The 23,495-nt window shown below is 43.4% G+C and overlaps 5 protein-coding genes across 19 annotated transcripts in view; 3 read left to right on the forward strand and 2 right to left on the reverse strand.

The window, feature by feature from the left end:
• Positions 1–3,071, forward strand: part of mycbp2 (MYC binding protein 2) — a 65,310-nt gene extending 62,239 nt beyond the window's left edge. For all 15 annotated transcript variants that reach the window (XM_079169661.1, XM_079169670.1, XM_079169674.1 and 12 more), the window contains 7 exons: positions 27–130; positions 910–1,098; positions 1,178–1,285; positions 1,541–1,750; positions 1,833–1,940; positions 2,475–2,640; positions 2,760–3,071. In XM_079169661.1, the coding sequence (XP_079025787.1) occupies positions 27–130; positions 910–1,098; positions 1,178–1,285; positions 1,541–1,750; positions 1,833–1,940; positions 2,475–2,640; positions 2,760–2,875 (1,001 nt within the window). In that variant the 3' untranslated portion in view covers positions 2,876–3,071. The remainder of the gene's footprint in view (positions 1–26; positions 131–909; positions 1,099–1,177; positions 1,286–1,540; positions 1,751–1,832; positions 1,941–2,474; positions 2,641–2,759) is intronic.
• A 1,980-nt stretch (positions 3,072–5,051) lies between these two features.
• Positions 5,052–9,634, forward strand: fbxl3a (F-box and leucine-rich repeat protein 3a). Its single transcript, XM_079169574.1, has 5 exons — positions 5,052–5,308; positions 6,119–6,500; positions 6,633–6,755; positions 7,710–7,881; positions 8,373–9,634. The coding sequence occupies exons 2-5, from the start codon at positions 6,120–6,122 to the stop codon at positions 9,011–9,013; spliced, it is 1,317 nt and encodes a 438-aa protein (XP_079025700.1). The 5' UTR covers positions 5,052–5,308; position 6,119; the 3' UTR covers positions 9,014–9,634.
• Positions 9,635–9,689: 55 nt separating this feature from the next.
• On the reverse strand, positions 9,690–15,758 carry cln5 (CLN5 lysosomal BMP synthase). Its single transcript, XM_079170114.1, has 4 exons — positions 15,397–15,758; positions 14,676–14,850; positions 13,799–14,024; positions 9,690–12,697 (listed from the first exon to the last, which is right to left on the reverse strand). The coding sequence occupies exons 1-4, from the start codon at positions 15,498–15,500 to the stop codon at positions 12,210–12,212; spliced, it is 993 nt and encodes a 330-aa protein (XP_079026240.1). The 5' UTR covers positions 15,501–15,758; the 3' UTR covers positions 9,690–12,209.
• A 1,759-nt stretch (positions 15,759–17,517) lies between these two features.
• LOC306703936 (glutamine amidotransferase-like class 1 domain-containing protein 3, mitochondrial) lies at positions 17,518–19,949 on the forward strand. Its single transcript, XM_079170116.1, has 4 exons — positions 17,518–17,787; positions 18,591–18,762; positions 18,987–19,185; positions 19,484–19,949. Exons 1-4 carry the CDS (start codon positions 17,593–17,595, stop codon positions 19,677–19,679), a joined length of 762 nt encoding a protein of 253 aa, XP_079026242.1. The 5' UTR covers positions 17,518–17,592; the 3' UTR covers positions 19,680–19,949.
• acod1 (aconitate decarboxylase 1) lies at positions 19,716–23,489 on the reverse strand. The gene is made up of 4 exons (XM_079170111.1): positions 22,529–23,489; positions 22,039–22,128; positions 21,737–21,936; positions 19,716–21,034 (listed from the first exon to the last, which is right to left on the reverse strand). Exons 1-4 carry the CDS (start codon positions 22,835–22,837, stop codon positions 20,074–20,076), a joined length of 1,560 nt encoding a protein of 519 aa, XP_079026237.1. The 5' UTR covers positions 22,838–23,489; the 3' UTR covers positions 19,716–20,073.
• Positions 23,490–23,495: the final 6 nt, after the last annotated feature.

Here is a 23,495-nt window from a genome sequence, read left to right on the forward strand (position 1 = left end):
TTTATTAACAGTAACGTTTTTTTCAGGTAAACCGGCCTCCAGCAGCTCAGATTTCTGCAGGTTCTGTGGGACGAGGAACGGCACCGAGCTGTCTGCAGTGGGCAGTGTCTGCTCAGACCCAGACTGCCAGGTACTGAACATCAGCTGTTCACAAGACAACTTGATCACAACTGGTTCTTTTTTTATGCCTCTGTGCCGGCGACAGCCATGGACGGAGGCAATATGTTTTCGGTTAGTTTGTCCGTCCGTCCCGTCCTCGGCGTACACAGAAAACCGTGAGGTGGTGATTTTAGCGGTTTTGACTGAAAGGTTGAAGCTTTTAAAATATATATATATTTTTTTTTTGTTGAAATATACACAAGACACAAAACATTAAAAGCAACACAAAAAAAGAAAAGAAACAAAATGGCAAAAATAATGAATGGCTAAATTCCTATGCTGAAAACAGGTGCTTTTCTCTTTGTTCCTTCCTGTATATGGAATTGTATTCTAACATAACTATATTAACTAGCTATGAAAATATTTGATCAAGATAGAAAAATACCATTTATGCTAAAACAGTGTACCTAATACAAAACACAGATCCTATTCCCAACCATAAGGATTTTGGGGTTAAGTGTCTTCCCTCCTGAGAGGAACTTGAGGTTTTGCTGAGTGGAAACATTGTTGAAGAATATTTATTGTAGATGAATTATTTGAGAAGATGAGTTTGGATTCAAGCATAGCGTGATGGAACCGAAGCGTCCACTGAAGTATGAGTCTTATAAATAGTGGATCAGGCGTCGACACGCCACTTCAGAGAGGACCAACCTGCGCAAGACGCATATTAGGCAACAGAGACTTACAGCATGTAGTAAAGTGTGTTTTTGTACAAGTACTCACCAGTTTCTCTCATGTCATCCTTCTCAGGAGTACGCTAAACTGGCCTGCAGTAAAACCCATCCTTGTGGACACCCCTGTGGAGGAGTCAAGAACGAGGAGGCCTGCCTGCCGTGTCTGCACGGCTGCGACAAGAACACCGGCTGTCTGAAACAGGATGCAGACGACATGTGCATGATCTGCTTCACGGAGGCCCTCTCCGCTGCTCCTGCTGTACAGGTAGCTCTTCATACGAGCGATTGTCCGTCACGCGCGGACAATTTTTTGGTCTCGTCTAACCCTTTCGTTCTGTTCTCAGCTGGACTGCACTCACGTGTTCCACCTCCAGTGTACTCGTCGCGTTCTTGAAAATCGTTGGCTCGGGCCCCGCATCACGTTTGGGTTCATGCTGTGTCCCATCTGCAAGGTAAGCTGTTACCTGAGCCTCTCTGACTTAAAGAGATTAACCCAGCAAACAAAGAGACCACATCAAGGTTGATTCAGCTCAGTTTGCTCAATGGCTTTTGTTGAGCAAGCTCAGTCTACTGTTCCTACTAGAATACCATGACTGCTTTGTTCACTGTGAAATGCTGTTGACACATACAGTAATCTCAACAGAACTACCTTTATAAACGTGGGCTGGTTTCTTTCTTTCTTTCTTTCTTTTTTTGTGCGCCTCCAGAACAAAATCAATCACTCTGTGATCAAGGACCTGCTCGACCCCATTAAGGAGCTCTACGAGGATGTGAGGAGAAAGGCTCTGATGAGGCTGGAGTATGAGGGTCTACATAAGAGTGAGGCAATAACTACACCAGGAGCACGTTTCCACAACGACCCCGCAGGCTTTGCCATGAACAGATATGCATACTATGTCTGCTTCAAATGCAAGAAGGTACTACATAACTTTAAAGTATTTTTTAAAGGTTTTTGATATTGTTTAGGGTTCGAAAATTAACGGTTGCCCTTATTTCCAGGCCTATTTTGGAGGAGAGGCTCGCTGCGATGCGGAGGCCGGACAGGGAGACGACTACGACCCCAGTGAGCTCATCTGTGGAGCATGCTCAGATGTGTCCAGGGCTCAGGTGGGTAGATGATGCCTGGGAGGATCCTGGCTTTACTGTAGCCACTGTAAAAGAAAAAAAAAGAATTTTCAGAACTTTTGGGAAATACACTTATTCTCTTTCATGCCGAGAGTTGAAGGAGAAGTTGATACTGCTCCCATATCTGTATTCTTAATACGACACTGTAATCAGCAGGCAATTAGCTGAGCATAGCACAAAGACTGGAAGCAAAGGGAAACGGCTAGCCTGGCTGTCTGAAGGGAAAATAATCCATTGAAGCCCACTACCTAACATGTTGTATTATGCTTGTTTAATCCGTAACAAATAAAACATGGTTTTACAGGGAATTTCTCACGAGACAATTTCTTGGCCGTGCACTGTGACTACCTTGAGTCTTGTCAAAACTGCCAGGTTGCTAGAAAACTGGTATCAATCTTCTTTTCTCTTTTGGCATAAAGGCACATAAGCAAATTTCCCAAAATTTGTGACCATTTCTTTAAAAATTATGTTTATATGTTCTCTTCCCCTGATTTATTATTCTTCACTTGTCACCAGATGTGCTCCAAGCACGGCACAGACTTCTTGGAGTATAAATGCCGGTACTGCTGCTCGGTGGCCGTGTTCTTCTGCTTTGGCACCACACACTTCTGCAACGCCTGCCACGATGACTTCCAGAGGATGACCAGCGTCCCCAAGGAGGAGCTGCCCCATTGTCCTGCAGGTGCCCAATGATTCTATTGACTACACTCTTCTGGAGAATGTTGAATAAAATACCAGACAGAAATACCTGCTGTATAAGAAAACACAAGTAAGATGCCATCCTTGTCCTTTCTATCACAGGTCCCAAAGGGAAGCAGTTGGAGGGTACTGAGTGCCCTTTGCATGTGGTTCACCCGCAAACGGGGGAGGAGTTTGCCCTCGGCTGTGGGGTGTGCAGAAATGCGCACACCTTCTAAACAACACAAGACTTCTACTGAAAACCAGTTTGTCTACTGTGATTTCTGGCTGCTGCTGAAGCTCAGCCGTGAAGCTCGGCTCTTGCATTGTCCGGTCTGCTGGACACCGGACCAGGTTTCTACCCTACGCCAAGAGTCCTCAGGTCTGCTCCTCTACCAACATCAGTATCCGGGCTCTGCTACAAACACGAGCTGTGGCTACTTTGGATTCAGAGTAATCTGAATGGGGTGGGGGGGGGGGGGGAAAGAACAATAGAATTTTAAAAAAAGAAGAAGAAAAAAAAAAAAGAAAATATCTTGTGACGTGTTTGCATGCGGCCGTTGTACTCCCTCGGCTTCTATAGACGTTGCACACCTCCTGATCACTGACGTGTAACAATACAAGATTAAACATTGAATATGAAATACATTTGCTTAAAGGCAACTGTGGATCGGCGTGGGTTTAAAAAAAAAGAAAAAGGAACAGGCCGTATTTCCAGCTTCCTAACTATAAATTTAAAATATTGTTGTATGTAAACTTTTTCGTAATCTTGCACAGTATTCTCCACTGTCAAGTGCATCATGGGTTGACGGACAAAAAAAAAGAAGGTGGAGCAGACTGTTAAGAATAATTATGTTTGGGAGGAAAATAGTGTACGATTTATCTAATCTTGTATATAATGATACTATTCAAAATAGCTGTATTCCGAAGTTGCTACTCTTCACTTCAGTTTTGTTTGATATTCTGGGTTATGTTTTGAGCCAGAACTTTTAATGAAGTGCAATACTGGGTGTGCCTCCTATTTTGCAGCTGTTTAACCTATGGAATGTATGTCAATAAAGCCACTGTACATTTTTATACAGTAGACAGTCGTAATTCCCCCTCTTCTAAATGTCGGATCTCTTCTGTTGTGTGGAAATGAGGAGGAGGAGGAGCCTGGCGCCTGCAGTGAATGATACTGGATGTATATCCTATTTGCAGCTCTGTCAAAAAGAAAAGAAAAAAAAGTACCAAAATCCTACAGTAATACAAAAACAAATGAAAGACCTCACAGTGAGACTGATTACAGCTGAATGAATTGAGGGGCTGGTCTTTACACCAAATATAATTGTGCACCTGTAATGCTTTTCCCTAGTAGGAGGCAGGGGGGATCGGGGGTCAGGGGAACAGAGTGTGGAGGAAAAAAAAGCTGCTGTTATATAAAAAAGCTTAATACTTGTGAATCTGCTCTGTAATATCTGTGGTGGATGGAGTCGAATGGTAATAAACCAGGTTCTCTGTTTCGCAAAGTATACACTGTGTCATTAATGAGTGGTGACATTTCCATTAAATGAACAGCTGTCACTGTTGGCCTTTGATGGATTTATATTGATGGCATGACAGCAAAATCTAGCTGGAGACCTAAATGGGTTGTGTATACATCATTCCTTTTAAATACCAAAATGAAAAGGCTGAAGTTCTCGCAGAGACTAGAACAAATAAAGATGTATTACTCTACCATTTATTTCCTGGTGCCAACCTGCAAAACTAAATCAGCCAGTTCTCACTGATGGCCTGCAATACCTGTAAAAGGTTTTAACATATATTTCATTTTTAGTGTGTGTTGGTGTTACTAACATTCATATCAGTTGCAATGATGACATGCTTTTCCTATGGCAGGAGGAAAGTTATACGATGTTGTAACTGACTATAGCAATTCTAATTAATGTTTACTTTAATTTGTTTTTGTATTTTAATCTATTTTCTGTGGTTGTAAGCAAGAAGCAAAACTGCAAAAACATGACGGTAAACTCATTAACATTTAACATACTCAACTGACAAACGAAGCAATGTCGTTTTTGTTTTTTTAAATCTTTTTTTTTTTTTTATCTTAGGACATTTCAAAGGGACTAGAATATAATTTTAAATAATTGATAGGACAGTGTAAAAAGTTTGGTTCGGTCTCTTTCTATATTTAATTTTATTAGATGGAACAAATCTGAGACTTTAAATGTTTTTTGTAAATCAGCAGCAGGTTTCCATTTGTGTTAATCTAGAAGTTGTTAGGAAAAATCAAATACGTGTATATATTTTCTGACTCGTGTGAGTGAGTCATCATCCGAGCAGAGACGATCTTTACCACCAGCCATTTTGCATTACATTTCCCATGGTGCACCGCTGCTGTCACAACAACAACAACAACAACAACAACGCTTCGCCATTTCAGAGTCAGCTGGGCCGAAACTCCCGCGAAAGAAATTAGGTCAACCGAGCGGAGGTGCAGAGTCTGTCCGTTTCTTCATTGAAAACCTCTCACGCCTCTCTCTCGTCTAACGGATTGGTTATTGTGGTCCAATGCATGCTATTTGGTTGGTGCGAACGAGCTTTTCCAGCGTGGGCCCGGGCTGAAGTGTCAAGTGTCAGCTGTCGGATTTTCCTGCTAACAGCTAGTAAGCTAGCTGAGTGTAAACCAGGTAACGTTACCTGCCTTGTGTTGTAGTTAACTCATCATGGAAGCAGCTGTGTGTCATTCTGTATATAATGTTCTTAGTATAAGTTGGAGGCAGATTTCTACAACAGGTTTGCTAAATAGCGAGCGGTCCATACATTTTACTAACGTTAACACCAGCTAGCTTACCTGTTTAACAGCTACTTTAATTGACGCGGTCGCTGCGTTAGTTAACTTGGGGATCAATGGAAGCAGTTTCTTGTTCATTCAGTTTAACCCAAGCATTGATGGCTTGAGGCAAGTTGCACTGCGTATGACAACAAGATATTCACAGCTAAAGTCAGCGTTACCTGCTTAAGCGTGGCCTCCCGCCAATATAGCTCAACATCAAGCTATAATACAGACACGTTGCTGAAGTAATGCGAGATATAACTGGTCACGTTATTGTGTAATATAGCATCCGTATAGAAGAAAGTGTTCTAATAACGTTACACTTGATGCAGCAGTATAATACATTAAGAAATAGCACATACATTCAAACTTACTTGTGAGTAGACCTGTTCAGGTTGTAATCAATCAAGCTATTCAAATTCCCTGCAAAGATGATTTCATGTGTGTTCATTGTGTAAAGTGAGAATAGATTATTTGTAAGTCGACAGTTATCCACACAGTGAGGACTGGTGCTGGGAACAGGCAACCTGAAACAAAGTGACTGTTTGGATCTACTTTAACATCAGTTCAACTGGACTTCTTAATGAATCAATAGCATTGCTGTGTAGCAGTTAAAAATGTCTGTGTTTTGGACTATAACAGGCCTGTCACCTCAATGTTTCAGGATGAAGCGGATTAAAGGAGGAGAGGAGGACAGCGACAGCTCCTCCAGTGAGAGCCCACCAGAGGCTTGCAAGAAGGTGCGGACGCAGACGAGCGAGGAGCCCGAGGCAGCGGCGGCCAGCGAGACACCAGAGAGTGACTGGGTGCGACTGCCTCAGGAGCTCCTGCTGCACATCTTCCAGTACCTTCCACTGCTGGATCGGGCTTATGCCTCTCAGGTGTGCCGCCGGTGGAACCAGGCTTTCCACATGCCCGAGCTGTGGAGATGCTTTGAGTTTGAGCTTAACCAGCCAGCAAGCTCTTACCTCAAAGCCACACACCCGGACCTCATCAAGCAGATCATAAAGAGGCACTCCAACCACCTGCAGTATGTCAGCTTCAAGGTAAGGGTGGGAAAGCTGTTGCGTCTGTGTAAAAGTATACGTCCTGACTCTTTACAATGCTCCAGCACCGGCTGGTTCAAACATGTTGTTTTTATGCTTCTGAAGTGACACCCAATGTGTTTGTGCTTGCAGGTGGACAGCAGCACAGAGTCTGCAGAAGCAGCATGTGACATCCTCTCCCAGCTGGTGAACTGCTCACTGAAGACCTTGGGGCTCATTTCTACAGCCAGGCCCAGTTTCATGGAGGTTCCAAAGGTACAAATAGCATAAAACCGAGGGCTCTGGTACCGATTTACAAGGAAAATCAAATGAACTCTTTCCATTAGTTGATGATTTATTTTCATCATATATTGCTTATGCTTTTCGTGCTATTGGTGTATCCTAAAAGCTGTGGCTGAGCGGGGTAATGGTTGGTTGACAGGATAGTTTTTACATTGTCTTCTCATCTGAGTGTCTGTTCTCATGTATGGCCAAGGATAAGGAGTACTCCGAAGGGCACAGGAGGTTATTTTTTGTTTTATTTTGTTCTCTTAGTGCACTGTGAGATTTGACTCGTGTCATTATCCTCATTGAAATTGAAAACGTTCATACGCACACATGTACAGTCTACAATCCAGGTACAGTTAATTACACGTGGATCGTGCGTTCTGTAGTTCTCATACTCGAGGTACGATGAAGTGCACTAAAGCTCAAGATACAAGTGTTGTCCAGTTGGTAGTTGCTGAGGAGGCAGACAGTGCTGCAGCAAGTGAACCCTCACAAGGGACGCTAGAACGTGTAGCACTTCTTCTTTAACTCGTTTGCCACATCAGATGAAAAGTCCAGTCTGGACAGGCTTGCATGAGCGAAAAGGGTTTGATTATTGGATTCTAAACCTCGATACACTTCACTTGCAAATGTTGTAGAATTATTAATTTAAATATATTAATGTCAGTCTATTATTGATAAAAAATACATTTTATTATTCGTGAATCAAAGCCACTTTGTTTGACTAACATCCATGGTCCTATTTGCGTGTCTCTGTGTGACTGACCAAAAATGAATTCAATATGCACAGTACATATGGGTCCCCATCAATCCAAACATAATTGAGTAAAATATGCCCACCAAAAACTGTGACCTGCCCTCTTGGTAGGCACTTCTGAAAAGGTGCAGTCAGGCTCTGACCATACAAATTATAATTCATTCAAATAGTTTTTCCCTCCACAGTCTCACTTCATCTCAGCTCTGACTGTGGTGTTTGTCAACTCCAAATCGCTGTCTTCGCTGAAGATAGACGACACGCCGGTGGACGATCCGTCTCTGAAGGTCCTGGTGGCCAACAACAGGGACACCCTGAAACTGCTGAAGATGAGCAGCTGCCCTCACGTCTCCCCAGCAGGTACCGCGGGCGCAGACACTCCGCTAGCTGTTTCGGTGCTAAAGCTAAGAGGAAGCGGCCTTATCGCACGTTTTCTCTAGTTTTTCTCTAGATGATACTGGTAGCCAAATCTTTTCAAGCCATGTCTATGTTCCACTTTCAGTCATGTGTTTTTGATTTCCTTTCTGAGTCACAAGGCTTTTTTTTTTTTTTATCCAGTGTCTCGTTTAGAGCCTGTAATCTTCTTGTCTGCCCTCACACGGTGTTGTGATTTCATGTGGTGGACGAGTAGACATCACATGATAACCGTATCCTGTTTCTGCCTCTTCCATTCATTTGAATTGTTCAGCTGTGATCATGACAGCTGATTGAACTGCAACTCGTCTGGCAAATATAGTAGACATCTGGAGCAATATTTGTCACCCCGTCGATTGCCACCCCGTTTAAGAAATGTAACAATTGGATTTCATGATGAGTTAGATTTAAAAAGCTTAATCTGTCCTTATTTGCAGGCATCCTGTGCGTGGCAGACCAGTGTCACGGCCTGAGAGAGCTGGCACTGAACTACCACCTCCTGAGTGATGAACTCCTGCTGGCCCTCTCCTCGGAGAAACACGTCCACCTGGAACATTTGCGCATCGACGTGGTGAGTGAGAACCCCGGCCAGCACTTCCACACCATCAAGAAGAGCAGCTGGGACGCCATGGTGCGCCACTCGCCCAAATTCAACCTGGTCATGTACTTCTTCCTCTACGAGGACGAGTTCGGCCCTTTCTTCAACGAGGAGGTCCCGGTCACGCACCTCTACTTCGGTCGCTCAGTCAGCAAGGAGGTCCTGGGCCGCGTCGGCCTCCACTGCCCCCGTCTGGTGGAGCTGGTGGTGTGCGCCAACGGCCTGCGTCCTCTGGATGAGGAGCTGATCCGCATCGCCAAGCACTGCACCCAGCTGTCAGCCATCGGCCTGGGCGAGTGCGAGGTCTCCTGCAGCGCGTTTGTGGAGTTTGTCAAGATGTGTGGCCGGAGGCTCTCCCAGCTGTCCATCATGGAGGAGGTGCTGATTCCAGATCACAAATACTCCCTGGATGAGATCCACTGGGAGGTCTCTAAGCACCTGGGCCGGGTCTGGTTCCCAGACATGATGCCGACCTGGTAAAGTGCAGCCAAAGAGGCACACAGTACGTCTAGTTTGTGGTGTGGAACGTTCATGTCCTCCGTGTTTGCATAGAAAAGCCTTTTAAATGCTCGGCTGTAGTGGAATGTTTGGTGCCAACATGGAGAGCGTAAACTAGCCGAGTGTAATGTGGACACCTGTACGATGTTATCATCTCATGCCATCGCTACAAAAACCTGCCTGTTAGCTTCAAAATAGACCGTGGAATCCCGCTGTGCTTAATCTGGAGCGAGAACTCGCCGGGCCGGCTTCTTCACATATTAAACAATCAGCACACAGACCAGAGAAGGTGGAGATATAGGACGAGAAAACGAGGGTTTTACAACTGTAGATTGAGTTGTATGAACATTGTAGTCTGTTTACGATAGTCTACATTATGGGAGGTGTGTGTGTGTACGTCCTTCCGTGTATGTATGCATATGTGAGAGTGTGTGTTAATGTTTGTAACATGATGGAGTAAGTTGGTAAGATTAGGGGCACATTTGCATGTTGTTACATTACCACTTGGCCTCCTTGATTCCAGTCTGAGCTAGCAGCTCTGCACCCTAACAGAATATGACATTAGAGGTTATTTGTCCATTGTATGTGACAGAAGGTGTTTCTTCAGGTGTAGTCGAGGGGGAGGGGGAGGGGGAGGGGTCACTTAATTTAGCAAAAGAGCGGCTCCATTTTACAGTCATTTAATCATACAGAGCAGCAGTCGCGTGGACGACATCTTGCTCATCCTCCTCACCCCAAACTCTTATCATGCATCGAAAAAGAAAGTGTGTGTGTGTGTGTGTGTGTGTGTGTGTGTGTGTGTGTGTGTGTGTGTGTGTGTGTGTGTGTGTGTGTGTGTGTGTGTGTGTGTGTGTGTGTGTGTGTGTGTGTGTGTGTGTGTGTGTGTGTGTGTGTGTGTGTGTGTGTGTGTGTGTGTGTGTGTGTGAGATTTCCTAAGCACCTTACATGAAAACCCAAATGATGCCCTAATGAAAGCATGGACACTTTCTTCATAATGCTCCAGTTAGTATTAGTTGGACCCAGATTGTAATGATGTTGCTGTTCCGGGGTTCTGTTGAATCGGATACCAAGGGCAGTATATTGACGTAATAAAGCCATAATCACTGACGCAGAAAGGATTCTATGTAAATATAGATAGCGCACTAATGTTTGGAGGTAGAAGAGGCTGAGTTTGCTTCGTAACAGTTCAACAGACTTGTCTCTGCAGCTATTAGCTTACAATGCATGCTGGGAATGCAAAACTTAACCCTTTGTGTCTCCCGGGTGCATTGAATTAATATATATATATATATATATATATTTCCCGAAATAGGTTTCATTTGTATGTTGTGCTGTTTGCCTGTTGGAGCTCTTACGTTGTGAGTATCTGAGACCAAGAGGTATTCATCTTTTCATTCAGAACTCTCTACAGATGTTCCAAAACACCAATTACTTTCAGTCGAAAGAGATTTGGAAAGTCAGATGAGTGAAACTTTATTTTCCTTTAAGAAGGAAGACGAATGCGTCTGTGTATAAAACGCTGTGTTTGATTATTATGAATAGAAATGTACCCGTTTCTTTATTTCGCCCTGTCAGGGTTTGACGTTTCCTTAACCAGCGGCTGGTGTCTTTTATACAAACGGAGTGAGAGTTATCCTTTGCTAGATGGATATTTTTCATACTGTAGAACGTACAGAAGATAAGCTTTGTAAGTCATTGATATGGAATTACTTTGTTTTTTCCGGTTATACAAAGAAGCAATCATTAGAACCAGCAAGCAGAGACTCTGTTATTTTCACCTCTGTCACTCTGATTTTGTTGCTTGTCGGCGGTCCAAAGTTTTCGAGTCCACTACCACAAGCTTTAAACAATTTATCAACACAGGAGAGATTTTCAATCCTAAACAGGTAGTGAGTCAAACCCTGCCTGAAAGATATTCATCTTCCAGCAGTAAGTAAGGTGCTCCACACCTTTTCTCTTTCAGGAAAAGTACGTATGAAATAGACCAAATAAAGAGTCTCAGCCCGACATTTAAAGTGTCATGAAGTCATTTATAAACACGTGTATTTTCATAAATACTTTGACAAGTTATCAGTCGTGGACAATGCTGCAGGTCTATACAGTAGAGCTGTAGATTTGACTTTTCCTGCCGGACTTCATTCCTCTTATCCATGTCGTATGTCATGTAACCACAACGGTGATGTCGACTGAAACTGAGTCACTTGTTGCAGGAAGTGCTTCTTGGACACCTGTGCTGGTTGTCTGTGCTCTTTTGCATTAGCATCCCGATGGTTCAGTCGCACGTCTCCGCACTTGTTTATCATTTGTGCATTAAACGGCTCTAAAGTGAAGGTGTTGTGTTTCATACTGTACTGGTTTTCATTTGACCCTGTTCTTTAATCGGCTTTTATTGGAAATGTCAGTTGGATGAGTTGAACATGTTTCATTTGAATCCAGATGAAATGCCTCGTCTGTCATTATTTGACCCTCATTGGTTCAGAGTGCTCAGTGAGCCGTGTGAGGGGAGAGCTGGTGTCGACGCTTGTAGTGTTGCTTCTGTACGCACAACGCTTGGTCTACTTTGCTTAACTGGTCACCTGTCATGAAATTAAAATGATTGTTTTGGACATGTGAGCTTATACTGACAATAAAAACATTGTGAATGTACTCTTTCCAGCTGTTATTTTATTATTTTCCATATACTGCAGTCATTTGAATTAGTTAAATTAAATGCACAAGACATAGGGCGATTATTGAAACAAAAAGACAAAGTACAGATATTAAAAAGAAAAAATGTACAAATCTGAAAGATGACCTGATGTGAATATGATGCGCTTCTCATACATATAAAGAATGATATTGTACATATTTCATACTCTGACATTAGATTTAGACTCTACACACCAAGTCTATTTAGTAGTGTTCCTGAACTTTTGTTCATATCTCATGATCTTCATCAGCTGTCAAGGAATTCTAAATTCCCATGTTTTTCTGAGCACTCAAAAAGAAGTTCTCGAGCACCAACAAAGGCAGGAAGAAGAAGCAATCTGACAAATGGAAGTAAACAATCACCAACAACTTTTCAAATTCTTCAACATGAAGATGTGTGCTGCTTTTCTGTTTCTTATTGACATTTGAAATAAAAAACTGATTTACCATCAATGAAAATAATTTGCAGAAAAACAGTAAAAAAATGTTGTTATGGCAAAGGCACCTCTTCATATGTAATCCGCACATAGGGAGGCTTCATCGGCAGATGCCAGTACTCAAAGTTGTAGTAGAGGTAGAAGCTCTTGTCCAACACAACCTTTTCATAAGCCTCCAGCAGACTGACGGCAAAGTCGGCGAACGACTGGTGTGGTCTGAATGTGTGGTAGAAGTTACGGATGTCCACTGCCAGATTCTTCAGGGCGGGCTGTCCGAATATGGCGCTGTCGTTGCCGAGGTAGGTGGGCTCTCCGCTGTACAGGTAGATCTTGGTGTAGTTGGTTTGGGATCTGCTGGATAGTTTGGCTCCCAGCTCAGTCAGCTTCCTGTATGTGCGGTGGACAAACTGGGAGCAGTCGTAGGACTCGAACCACACCGTGGCGTTGGGGCCGGGGTCGGAGCGAACTGTCCACGTCTCGTAGTAGATCCCGGTGTTGTTGTCGTCCTGGACCCACTGGGCCATGTCATTGAACTGGCTCCCTGGACAAAGAAAGACACTATTTTAATACCAGAAACGTTAAGCAGGAAGTCCATCGATGAAACCGACGAAGAGGTTCCAATCAGTCACAAACCTGATGATTAAAACATCGCGGTGACAGAGCTGCATTTTGAAAGTTCATACATCTAAGCAGTTTATTTCTGGGCCAAGGAAGGTGTTCCAGCTGTTCCCAGAATGCAATGGGAAAAAGGCATAGAAGTGAAACGCTCAAACCCACAACCTTCTTGGTGTGGGACCGGTTAGCTACTATGCCTCAAAAGTGGCCTTATTTTAATTAGAAAATGCAAAACATTCATTAAGCTGACTTTCTTGGCCATAGGACGATTCCCCATGGTCCAAAAGAGGTGGTGCTGAGAAAGAAAGATTATTCAAACGTTAAAACATCATCTGCGTACAAAGTAATACGATTCTTGTGGCTGTGGGCAGGTATACCGTTTTTATGCAGATGAATTCTGATATTGGCAGCCATTATTCACTGGCCACAAAATGAGTGGACTAGTACAATACATTTGTTTCTATATTTTCAACAAATCCCACGAAAAGACCAAAACCAGCGATGTGTTAGTCGGCCTCTAAATACCCTCGGACCTCACTTCCCTGTCTGGGTACTCTGGTTAAGCCCATTTGATCCCACTGAAGATGTACATTTTTAAAAATGGCAAATATGATTTCATTTAAAAAAAGTTATTTGCTACAACAGCTGGGCACTGAAGTAAATAGTGGGAGTAAATAGTGCATTTCATGGGGACTATTTTCAACTGTGGATTTATACACATTTGGTGTAGGCTACTAGTGAGTTTTTACAGCACCAGCAAGACTGTTAGTGGTCTGACTTAAAGCAAACTGCGCAATAATGAAAGGACATGTCCCCAAGTGCAACTCTGTGTGGCTCAAATAAGCATTTTGAGTAGTTTTAGGACACGGGATACATGGGATTAATACAAATGTAGTTTATCACCAGCTTCATCTGTCAATGTTGTTAAACGCCAGAGCAAAGGTTCCAAACAAATTGAATCACTGTATTTATATGTTCTTTTGGTCTGTAAGAGCCAAGATACAAGACTCCACGTGTGAAGTCTTACCTGTGAGTTCTCCGATTTTCTCCAAGGTGCCGTTTTGTGACCAGTGTACGTCATCGATCCCCTCAAAGAAGCAGGCGGCTCCCTGGTTGCACCAGAAAGGTGCGAACACCTCGGGCCTGACATGAGGGAAGGTGCAGTTACCCAGCTGAAACAGCTCATACCACTCCATGGTGTAGTTGGCGCCTGATTCTGAACTGCTGAACCCAACGGCATCGTGCATGATGTGCTGTGAAGCAAACGGAAACATTACGTCGGCTCTCTGTTCGTGGGTAGACGTGTGCAGCTGCGTATCTATGAATAAAGTCACAAGTTGCACTTCCACTTTAACAGCCATACTATCTTTAAATACCGGTCTGTGTCAGAGAACATCTACGGCAACACAGTGGTATCAACAACACAAAGACAATCTGTGCTAATGACGGTGATTTCAGGCGAGGCCACTGTTAGTTATTATTATTATGAAATATTTTATCAATTATTTTCCCTGGCCAAATCTGCATTTTATCAGTTACATTAACTGACACAGGGGAAATTACTTTATGTAATCAAACTAAGTAAAAATGTAAACAACATATTTATATGACTACTTTTCATTTGAACTTGTTTAACTCAATTTAACTAACATTTGATTTGTGAGCTCAATCAATCTCTTTGAGACAAAAAAGTTAAAGATACATCGTTTTTTAAATGTTATTAAAAAACACGGCATATGTCACTCAAACTGTATTGAACTTTTGGTCCAACACTCAATAATAAGTCCAGAATTAAGACTATTAACCTGGTTGTTAATGTTTTATTCTACAGACTACAAACCTCAATGCGGTGAAATATCAGCAACATGTTTGAACTGATAAACAAGAGGACTTCGTGAACTTACAACTTTCCCCAACAGATCTCCATACTTGAATTCCCACACAGGTGTCTGCAGTCGGTAAACTGAGATGACGTCGCTGTCTCTCACGGAGGGAACGCGTCCATCCCGGTCTCCGGTGGGACAGAACGGGTAGACGGCTTCACAGAAGGAGTCCACGGCAGGGCGACGATCAAACCGTCTGTTGGTGCATTACATCACGTAATATTGCATCTTGCATTATTAGGCTCAGTCTGGAAAATAACTAGCAAGTAAGTTATTCAATCAATGTAACGGAGTAAAACATAATATTTGCCTCTGGAGTGTAGTTGAGTATAAAGTAGCAGAAAGCGGGGAAAACTCGAGTAAAGTACAAGTATGTCAAAATTGCACAGTTGTTGAGTAAATATACTTAGTTACTTTCCACCACTGATGGAATGCAAAACACATCGTATAACATTACTTTAATTTGATTTCTCACGTGCTCTTCAGCCAGATACTCCGAATTCCAAAGTTCCCAAAGTCATGTGAACGCACCAGACATAACTTGGTAAACTGGCTTCCCTTTGAGCGAAACGTCCTCTATTAGACCGAATAATAAACAAGAACCGGATTCTAACACTCGGTCAATCAGAAGTTCGGCAGATACGTTTGAACTTATTCTAATCGGGTACTTTATTATTTAGCTGTCACATGGTTTTACAGAGCAGAATCAGCATGGAGAGAAGAAGGTTTACGGTCTTCATACCTGTAGGGAACGGGCCACCGCTGCTGTCCATCGTTAGTGAACTGAGCTGCTACAGGAAGAACCAGCAGCACGTTGAAACACAGAAGAGTCAGCGCGTGAGCCATGTTAAAGCCTCGAAAACTGACGAAAAAGAAGAGGTTACGGTGACTGCGCCCCCATCATCCTTCCCCTCCGAATGGACTTCCTCATTGCTGGTCACGTGGTTTTGTTGATGATACGAAATCACATGACAGCTGGTCCAAACATCATCAGACTAGCTGGACCATTTACATTGACCCTTTGACACATGTCCCCAACATGCAGAGTGTGACTGGCAGGACTTTGAGTGCGCACTTACTGACAGGCTGCCGGCCTCGTGACGATGTCAACAGGTGTGTGATTGGTCTGTTTTTCTTTAGACAGAATTAAAGCAGCTGAAGTGACTTTTCTCCGCGTTGAGCCTCAACCCCGCACCTTCCTTCTGAATGCTAGTTTCCGGACATATTTATGTATTTGTTTCTCCTTCTGAATGGATTTGCAGAAATATTTCTGTCTCAGTAGAGCCCTACAGATAAAGGGTAAATTGTGACTGATTGATATAGACCACGTATGTTGACTGTAATTCCAGTTTCCTTTGCCGATTTACACGCTATTCATGTTCGTACGGGTTTATACTGACATTCTGCATAATCCTGATTGAAGTAATCTGTTAATCAATTTCCAGCGAGAGTTGGTTGAATGAGTTTTCTTAAAATCAAGTGCGCGCATTCATTTCTTGTTCCCTCTAACTAACTTTTCTACTTATTCAAATGGTATTGGACCAGCCTCATCTTGGCTGAAGGTCTCACCGTTTGGATTCCGCAGGATATAGAACTTCATTCAGGAGGAGTATGGAAATCCATTTTTGTACAAATGCTACAATTGATGTTTGATGCCACGATGAGGGTCACTGACTATCTGTCAAACTGAAGCGGTCGATTCAGTCACAGATAACCAAACCAAACTGAAATCATTAAAACAGTGTATTGTATGACTGATTCCCGCTGCAGATTTAATGTAAAATAGTTGACAAATTATTGATACTATAGAAAGTGTTATGGGTATGATGCACCTTTTTTTTAAGGTACAAATATAAACCTGATGTTTGTGATGATCAAAAGTGCAGCTCCTGATATATTGTTTGAGAGGCATTTCTGAATAGTTCCTTTGTTAATGGTGCAAAGTAAAAACAACAACAAAGAAAGCTTAACTGCAGTTTTCCAAAGTAAATGAACTAAATGAACCAAATCACAGGTGAAACTATTGAACTATTCGTGTGAAAGTAACGTTCAACAAAATGTGGAAAAAAGCTAATTGTTTTTATTTGTCTATTTTTAATCTATCGTGATCAGTTACCAGTATTTACTCATGTATTTCCCCGGTCACTTTTGGACCCGATAACCGGACTAATGCAACAAACTTATATTAAATAAACGGAAAAATCAAATAACATAAACAAGTGTTCTCCCTAATTTTAATTAGTAGGACAAATCTAAATACATATCATGAAACACATATCTAAATAAATCAATCAGTATCAAGTTAAATTATTAAAAAACAAAACAATTCCAACTTATCACAGTATGTAGAAATATAAATATTAAAAAAAAATTGTTATTGATATTATTTTGCACTGGTGCTATTATAGTCCATGGGCCCAGTTGTGAATATAAATAATTATATCATAGTTAAATCATTTTAAATAGAAAATATATCATAAAATAAATAATATGACATTAAATATATAAGATTTAAAGCTGAAATAATGAAATATATCAATTGCAATTATCAAAGATAACTACATTTTCCGTACAAATAGTTTTTAATGGCACAATTTCATGTAAATTATCTGTTTTTAAATACATTTTCTTAAATTAATTGAGAATTTATTTGACGGATTACAGATTTCAGAAAATCAATAATAACTGAAATTAGACAAATTTGATACGAACTAAGTGAAGAGGAAACGTACAACAAAAAGATGACAGAAGAAGAAAGCGGCGTTAACCTCACTATTAATAATTACGAACATGCATTCAGCGTTCTCTTCTTTCAGTCAGCAGCAGCAGTGCTCTGGTTCAGACACAAGATGGCGCTGAAGCGCAGAGAGACCGCTGGTGACTGCAGAAGAAGGAAACGTAGAAGAAGGGGGACGTCCTCCTCTGCTGACAGTCCGCGATGCTCACCCTGCTGCGCCACTTTCGTCAGAACTTCCCGACCCTCAGGACCTTTCAGACAGTACATACAAGTTACTACGCCACTCAGATGGGGAAGCGCGTGGCTGTGGTGTTGGCGGGCTGCGGGGTTTTTGACGGAAGTGAGATCCACGAGGCCTCCGCTATTTTGGTCCACCTGAGCAGAGGAGGTGCGAGTGTAAGTTGGAGACTTATCTGTCGGTCAAATGGATGTTGTGTAGTTTCGTTTGTGAGAGGGGGGGGGATGAATCCACTTGCTGCAGGCTTTGGGGTCAGGTCAAATAGACCAAACTGCCATCCACATTGTGTGATTGCACATGTGCATAACTTTTAAACTTTTACAAAAAAAAAATACTCTGATGCCCATTTGTGCATTTTAAGAATAATTGGTCACTTTAATTGTTCTTCCTTAGTCCTGATCATACTGGGTAAAGAGCTCGCTTTTTCACAGGATTTCAGTGGTGGGGGGACACACCAGAAATCATTTATATGAAAATAGTTGAAAATAGCTTGTTGGAGATGAGCCTGGAAAGAGGACAGAGCGGCAGCAGCAGCAGGGGGCGAGCCTCATGATCATTCTAAAGCACATGTGTCAAACTCAAGGCCCGCGGGCCGAATCCTGCCCGCCACGTCATTTGATGTGGCCCGCGAATCCGCCAGCAAAAAAAGTAAAAGAAAAAGAATTTTAAAATCAGACTTGATACAAATTAGAATTATCCACTGCTCTCTGTAACGCACACAGCGGAGGTCCTCCCCGATCCGCGCGCGCACACCTCCACCAGCGGATGTGGTGGAGATGCAGCAGTCGCTCTCCTGCAAGCACCGCTCTCCCCTCCCGCAAGCTTTTTTTTTTTTTATAGAAAGAAGTACGAATTAGTCATTTGAAGAAATTACCGTCTGAAAACAATCATTATTTGCTGTCCTAATGATTTCTGATCGGTTATGAAATGAGCATCCTCCCCTCTGCTTTATCCACCACAGGTCAACATGTTTGCCCCCAACATTGACCAGATGCACGTTGTGAACCACCTGAAGGGCGAGCCGTCCGAGGACAAGAGGAACGTGTTGGTGGAGAGCGCAAGATTGGCCCGTGGAAACATCCAGGACCTGGCTAAACTCAGCGTCAAAGACCACGACGCCGTTATATTCCCAGGTTCGTTCACCACTACACAGCAGAAGAGCTCATCCTGTTTTTTTTGTTTTTTTTAGTCAAATACACTGAAAGGTTCTCGAGTCCACCCTGAAAATAAAGCATAAGACTCAAATTGGTGGCCATTTCTAACTAATAATATTCCTGACTAATACAAGTTTTCTCCTTGACCAACCAACGAGTGTTCAAACGACTTGAATAACCACATTTTTTGCGACGTCTCTCAGGTGGTTTTGGTGCAGCGAAGAACCTCTGTACATGGGCCGTGCAGGGGAAGGACTGCTCTGTGAATGACGAGGTTAAGGCGGCGCTGCAGGCGTTCCACGGCGAGGGGAAGCCCATCGGCCTCTGCTGCATCTCACCTGTCCTGGCTGCCAAGGTGTTTCCTGGCTGCGAGGTGACCGTCGGCATCGAGAAGAATGACAAGTGAGTATTGACTGAGCCGAGCGGACAAGATCTGTCTTAAAGGGGAACTCCTGTCGTCTCTCAGAGTCACTGCTGCGTACGTGAAGACAGTCTCATACAGCCTGTTGTGGTGTTAGAAAGAAATGAGCTCACAAGACCGTCCTTTATCCTTTATTTCTTTTAATTCCTATTTTTCACAGCAGTCTTTCGTACAGCCCTCAGAGCATGCCACATGTCTTTTAACCACACATACTATCTGTAATAAATACACATTTGACTCCTTCTGATCAGCTGAACATTGTGCTCTCTCCTCTCTCAGGTATCCCGACACTGCCGACACCGCAGCGGCCATCGTCCAGTTGGGCTGCAAGCACGTGAGCAAGAGCGTCGGCGAGACCCACGTGGACGAGAAGAACAAGCTGGTCACCACCTCCGCGTTCATGTGCAATGCTCCGATACACGAGGTCTTCGATGGCATCGGGGCGATGGTGCAGGACGTGCTGAAACTCGCTTGATTGTAACAAAACTCACGTAGAGAAGATCATTTGGTGGTGGTGGGGGGGGGGGGGGTTTAACCCCTTGATCAAAAGCACTTCCAGAAACATGTTTGCAGTAGTGATGTGCACCACATGGCCTGATTTATTTAGCAAACATCTCTGTGTGAGTCAAATTTACTGGATTATATTCTGATGCAGTGGATCAGTATCGTGTTGGCAATGCTAATCAGATCAAACCAACAGCAGCTATGGTATTATGCAAGAAATGCAATAAAATGTTAAAGTTCACTTTCTCAGCGTGCTTTATTTCTCACTCCCATGGAAGAAAATGAGGAATATGAAATATTTACACTGTGATTGTTGTGGAGAAGTTTAAAAATATCAAAGGTTTTCACACCGGTATGATGTATAATCACAAACTCCCCGTGCTGTATAACTGCTCGTCTCGACTGCTTGTCATTCTCAGGTATGAATTTAAGACTGAGCATTCCCTCGCTCTCTCAATGTTCCCTATGGCGTCAATCACGCCCTCCACCCCCTCTGTGCACAACACTGAGGACGCATTGACGCTGAACTTCTCCACCAGGTCCTCCTGACTCAGTGGCTTCCTCCAGTGGCCATAAAAGGTGTCACACCTGGCTGTGTGAATCTGCCCCTGCTCTGTCTCTATCGCGACCTCGCAGTACATCTTGTCGAAGCTGGGTGGGTTGTCTTTAGGGGTCTCCACCTCCACTTTGGACAGGAGCTCCTTCAGGGCAGGCCGGTTGATCTGAGCTCCGCTGAAGGAAGACACCGTCACTTTGTTATCCAGCAGGGCGGAGGAGGCGTTGAACTGAAATGAGTGCCTGGCTTGGTGCTCCGTGGCGGGGAAGGGGCAGTCGATGTACTTGGATGGAGGCACTCTGAGTGTGACCTGCCTGATCTGGCTGAGGTCAAAGTTCCCGACTGTGTTTTCCAGCTTTGCGCGTGCTGCCAGAGCCGCGTCCACCACCCAGTGCATCCCCAGGTGAGCGGGGATGCGCTTGAAGGCCACGTCCTGATCTTCCAGGATCCATTTGAAGTCAGCAGAGGCAGACCCTGCCATTGCTGAAGGACTGTAGTCCTTGTAGTAAACCCCAAACCCGCAGTTCATATCCAGGATGGCCGGATTCCCCTCCAGTCCCATCCCGGCCAGCTGGGCGGCCTCCAGGCCTCTCCGAGCGGCGTTTCCTATGTGCAGAGGTTTGGTTTGCGTGGCGGCGTTGGCCAGGGGAGCCCCAGCAGAGGAGGCTGCGATGGCCAGAGCGTGACCGCACTGCTCAGGGGACAGACCCAGGAGCTTAGCGGAGGCTGCAGCGCTACCCATCACCCCAACCACGCTGGGAGGGTGGAATCTGAGAGGGTTGCAGGAGAGGACCGAAACATTAGGATCTATTTGGTTTTAATACAGAGTTCTTTAAGATTAGAGCTAAATGATGAGTCAACTAAATGCAGAAATGCCAAATATTTAGTGGTTATGTAATAAGTTGAATATCAAAACGAGCAGTTTGAGGACGTCACCTTGGGCTTAAGACAAATGATCAAGAACATAATCAGCAGATTCATTTATAGGGAAAATAAATTGTTTTTTTGGAGCCCTATATGATACATCATTTGAAAAACAACTTTTTATCCCTACTTTCTTCACTCTGTTTTGGGCAATCTGTCTGATATTTCTGCTTGCACGGTTAGTGGTGTTCACAGCATAAAAGCACGTTCAAAATTATATTTGAAAAACTTGACAGCAGCTTGTCTTTCTGTTGATTGGAACTACTTTCTGCTGAAGAGTTATTCTTTATGAAAACTGTTGACAGTGAGGTGTATGGATTATCAAGGTCAGGCCAGGGACGTTTCTCTTGAATTATTCAATGCTGTGTGTACCACAAACTAAAACCCGTTCACCACCTCCAACCCAAACTATCTATATGGCCACATACCTCTAGGCAGGTGTTCAACCCTTTATCACTCAAACACTTTCCGTGCACATTTAATCACAATTGGACAGAACATTGGCACATCAGCTCGAACAGCCTGACGTTGGTTATCAAATATCTCACCTCTCAGGGATGTCGTAGGCCTCTCTGGAGAACCTCATGAGTCTGCCCTGCACCTCGATACCGACATTGAAGGCCAGCAGCAGGTCCAGACCAGAGGGCTGTCTGGGCAGAGTCTCTGCCAGGGCCAGCAGGGCGGGGAGCACAGCTCCAGAGGGATGAGTCGCAGGGTGCCAGGTATCGTCAAAGTCCATGGAGTGCACCTATCTCCAAACAATGAGGCGGAGCAGATCATCAGAGATCAAACCTCCGTGTCATCTTTGTGTTTTCTGTACATTAGGGTGTATTTATTTGAGTGATCTTACCGCGATGCCGTTGACGAAAGCAGCGTAATGAGAAGGAAGAGTCAGCTCTGATTTACCCCAAACACTGCTCCTCTCGTCAGACCGCAACAACTGCAAGCAGACAGTATTATGAGGACAAGTGTGCAATCACACGGACGCAACTCTGTGCTCTGACGTGACGCTCCTTCCCATTTCCAACGTATATAATCAAGAATACATAAATACGCCTAAAAGGGATCATATCAACTAATTAAAGAACAGTGATCAGATTTATGTCAACATCTCATAGAAAAGAAATGAATCACAGGAAACTGTGATTGACACAGACGACTTGTGACGAGGCCAAAAGATATGACGATGATCACAGGTTGACAGATATTACTAAAACATATTTAGAGTTCCACATCAGTGAAGATTAAATCTCTCTCATTAAATATGTAGTACTTTTATATATGATGTCATAAGACATATTTTAATGGGTGTAGTACATCAGTGAAGCACTTTTCCGTACCTGGCTGTATGTGAGAGCCTTGTTGAAGACAGCCGTCCTGGTTCCTATCAGCCCGACGCCCAGGGTGTCCAGCATCATCCGTTTGCTCCTGTTAATCACACCATCTGTCAGCTGGGGGGTGTTGAGGCCGTGGATAGCAGCTCCAAAGCTCCCTGTAATACCCTGGAGAGGTGAAACAGGGCCGGTCAGATGCAAACCTCCACAGAGTTGTGAGGGATCAAACCAGGCTAAGAAATTCAAATATGCTGCATCGAAGTGACTCTTTAAACCACAAAATACTCTCCAAAATGTGCCTGAATTTAATCTCATATAGTGACATGCTGAGAAAATGTAACTTTAAAAAAAAAGAAGTCATACCTTGCGAAGCATTGTTGTCTCTTAACAACGTCTTCAACTGACAAAACATCCAAGTGCAGCCGCGTTTTATAGGTAAGTGTCTGAAGGCTGGTCTACCAAATTTCCAAAGTGTCCAAACCTAAAAACCTCCATGAGGAGAAGTGGGAACTTTCACAATGACTGGACGTTTTCTTTCATTTGCTTTTCAGACGTGGTAGAAAACGCTTATTATGGTTGTCTTTGACACAGAAAAGTCATTAAAAAAAGAAGAGAGCTGCATGTTAAGAGGGAAACCACATGATTTAAAAGAAACATCCTCACATAAACGTGAACCCATGCTGTAGTTTTTATTGGCTCTGTTGAATCCTGTGTGAATGCAATGACCAAAGTGTAAAGACGACTTTATTTACGGTCAAATGAGTGACTCGGTCAGAGCCAATCATCTGCGGTCTTTCACAACCACTGGAAATTCAGCTCTCAGCAATGGGAAGTTTTCAACGGGGAAATGAGTCGTCACCGACACGACGAGTGGTGGAAGAAGTAGATCCTTTACTTCAGTAAAAGTAGAAATACCACGATCCATATACTCCATTACAAGTAAAAAAAAGCCCTAAATTCAAAATAAAAGTAA

Source organism: Pholis gunnellus (genome assembly GCF_910591455.1).
Source record: "Pholis gunnellus genome assembly, chromosome: 12".
Lineage (NCBI taxonomy): Eukaryota > Metazoa > Chordata > Actinopteri > Perciformes > Pholidae > Pholis > Pholis gunnellus.

Coding starts and splice junctions, on each gene's coding strand:
- fbxl3a (XM_079169574.1), top strand. CDS start 6,120: ATGAAGCGGATTAAAGGAGGAGAGGAGGACAGCGACAGCTCCTCCAGT. Junction 6,501..6,632: donor TGCAGTATGTCAGCTTCAAG/GTAAGGGTGGGA, acceptor TTGTGCTTGCAG/GTGGACAGCAGCACAGAGTC. Junction 6,756..7,709: donor GTTTCATGGAGGTTCCAAAG/GTACAAATAGCA, acceptor TTCCCTCCACAG/TCTCACTTCATCTCAGCTCT.
- cln5 (XM_079170114.1), bottom strand. CDS start 15,500: ATGGCTCACGCGCTGACTCTTCTGTGTTTCAACGTGCTGCTGGTTCTT. Junction 14,025..14,675: donor GAGATCTGTTGGGGAAAGTT/GTAAGTTCACGA, acceptor TTTGCTTCACAG/CACATCATGCACGATGCCGT. Junction 12,698..13,798: donor GAAAATCGGAGAACTCACAG/GTAAGACTTCAC, acceptor TTCTTTGTCCAG/GGAGCCAGTTCAATGACATG.
- LOC306703936 (XM_079170116.1), top strand. CDS start 17,593: ATGCTCACCCTGCTGCGCCACTTTCGTCAGAACTTCCCGACCCTCAGG. Junction 17,788..18,590: donor TGAGCAGAGGAGGTGCGAGT/GTAAGTTGGAGA, acceptor TATCCACCACAG/GTCAACATGTTTGCCCCCAA. Junction 19,186..19,483: donor GGCATCGAGAAGAATGACAA/GTGAGTATTGAC, acceptor CTCCTCTCTCAG/GTATCCCGACACTGCCGACA.
- acod1 (XM_079170111.1), bottom strand. CDS start 22,837: ATGAGATTAAATTCAGGCACATTTTGGAGAGTATTTTGTGGTTTAAAG. Junction 21,937..22,038: donor CTTTCGTCAACGGCATCGCG/GTAAGATCACTC, acceptor GTTTGGAGATAG/GTGCACTCCATGGACTTTGA. Junction 21,035..21,736: donor GCCTACGACATCCCTGAGAG/GTGAGATATTTG, acceptor CAACCCTCTCAG/ATTCCACCCTCCCAGCGTGG.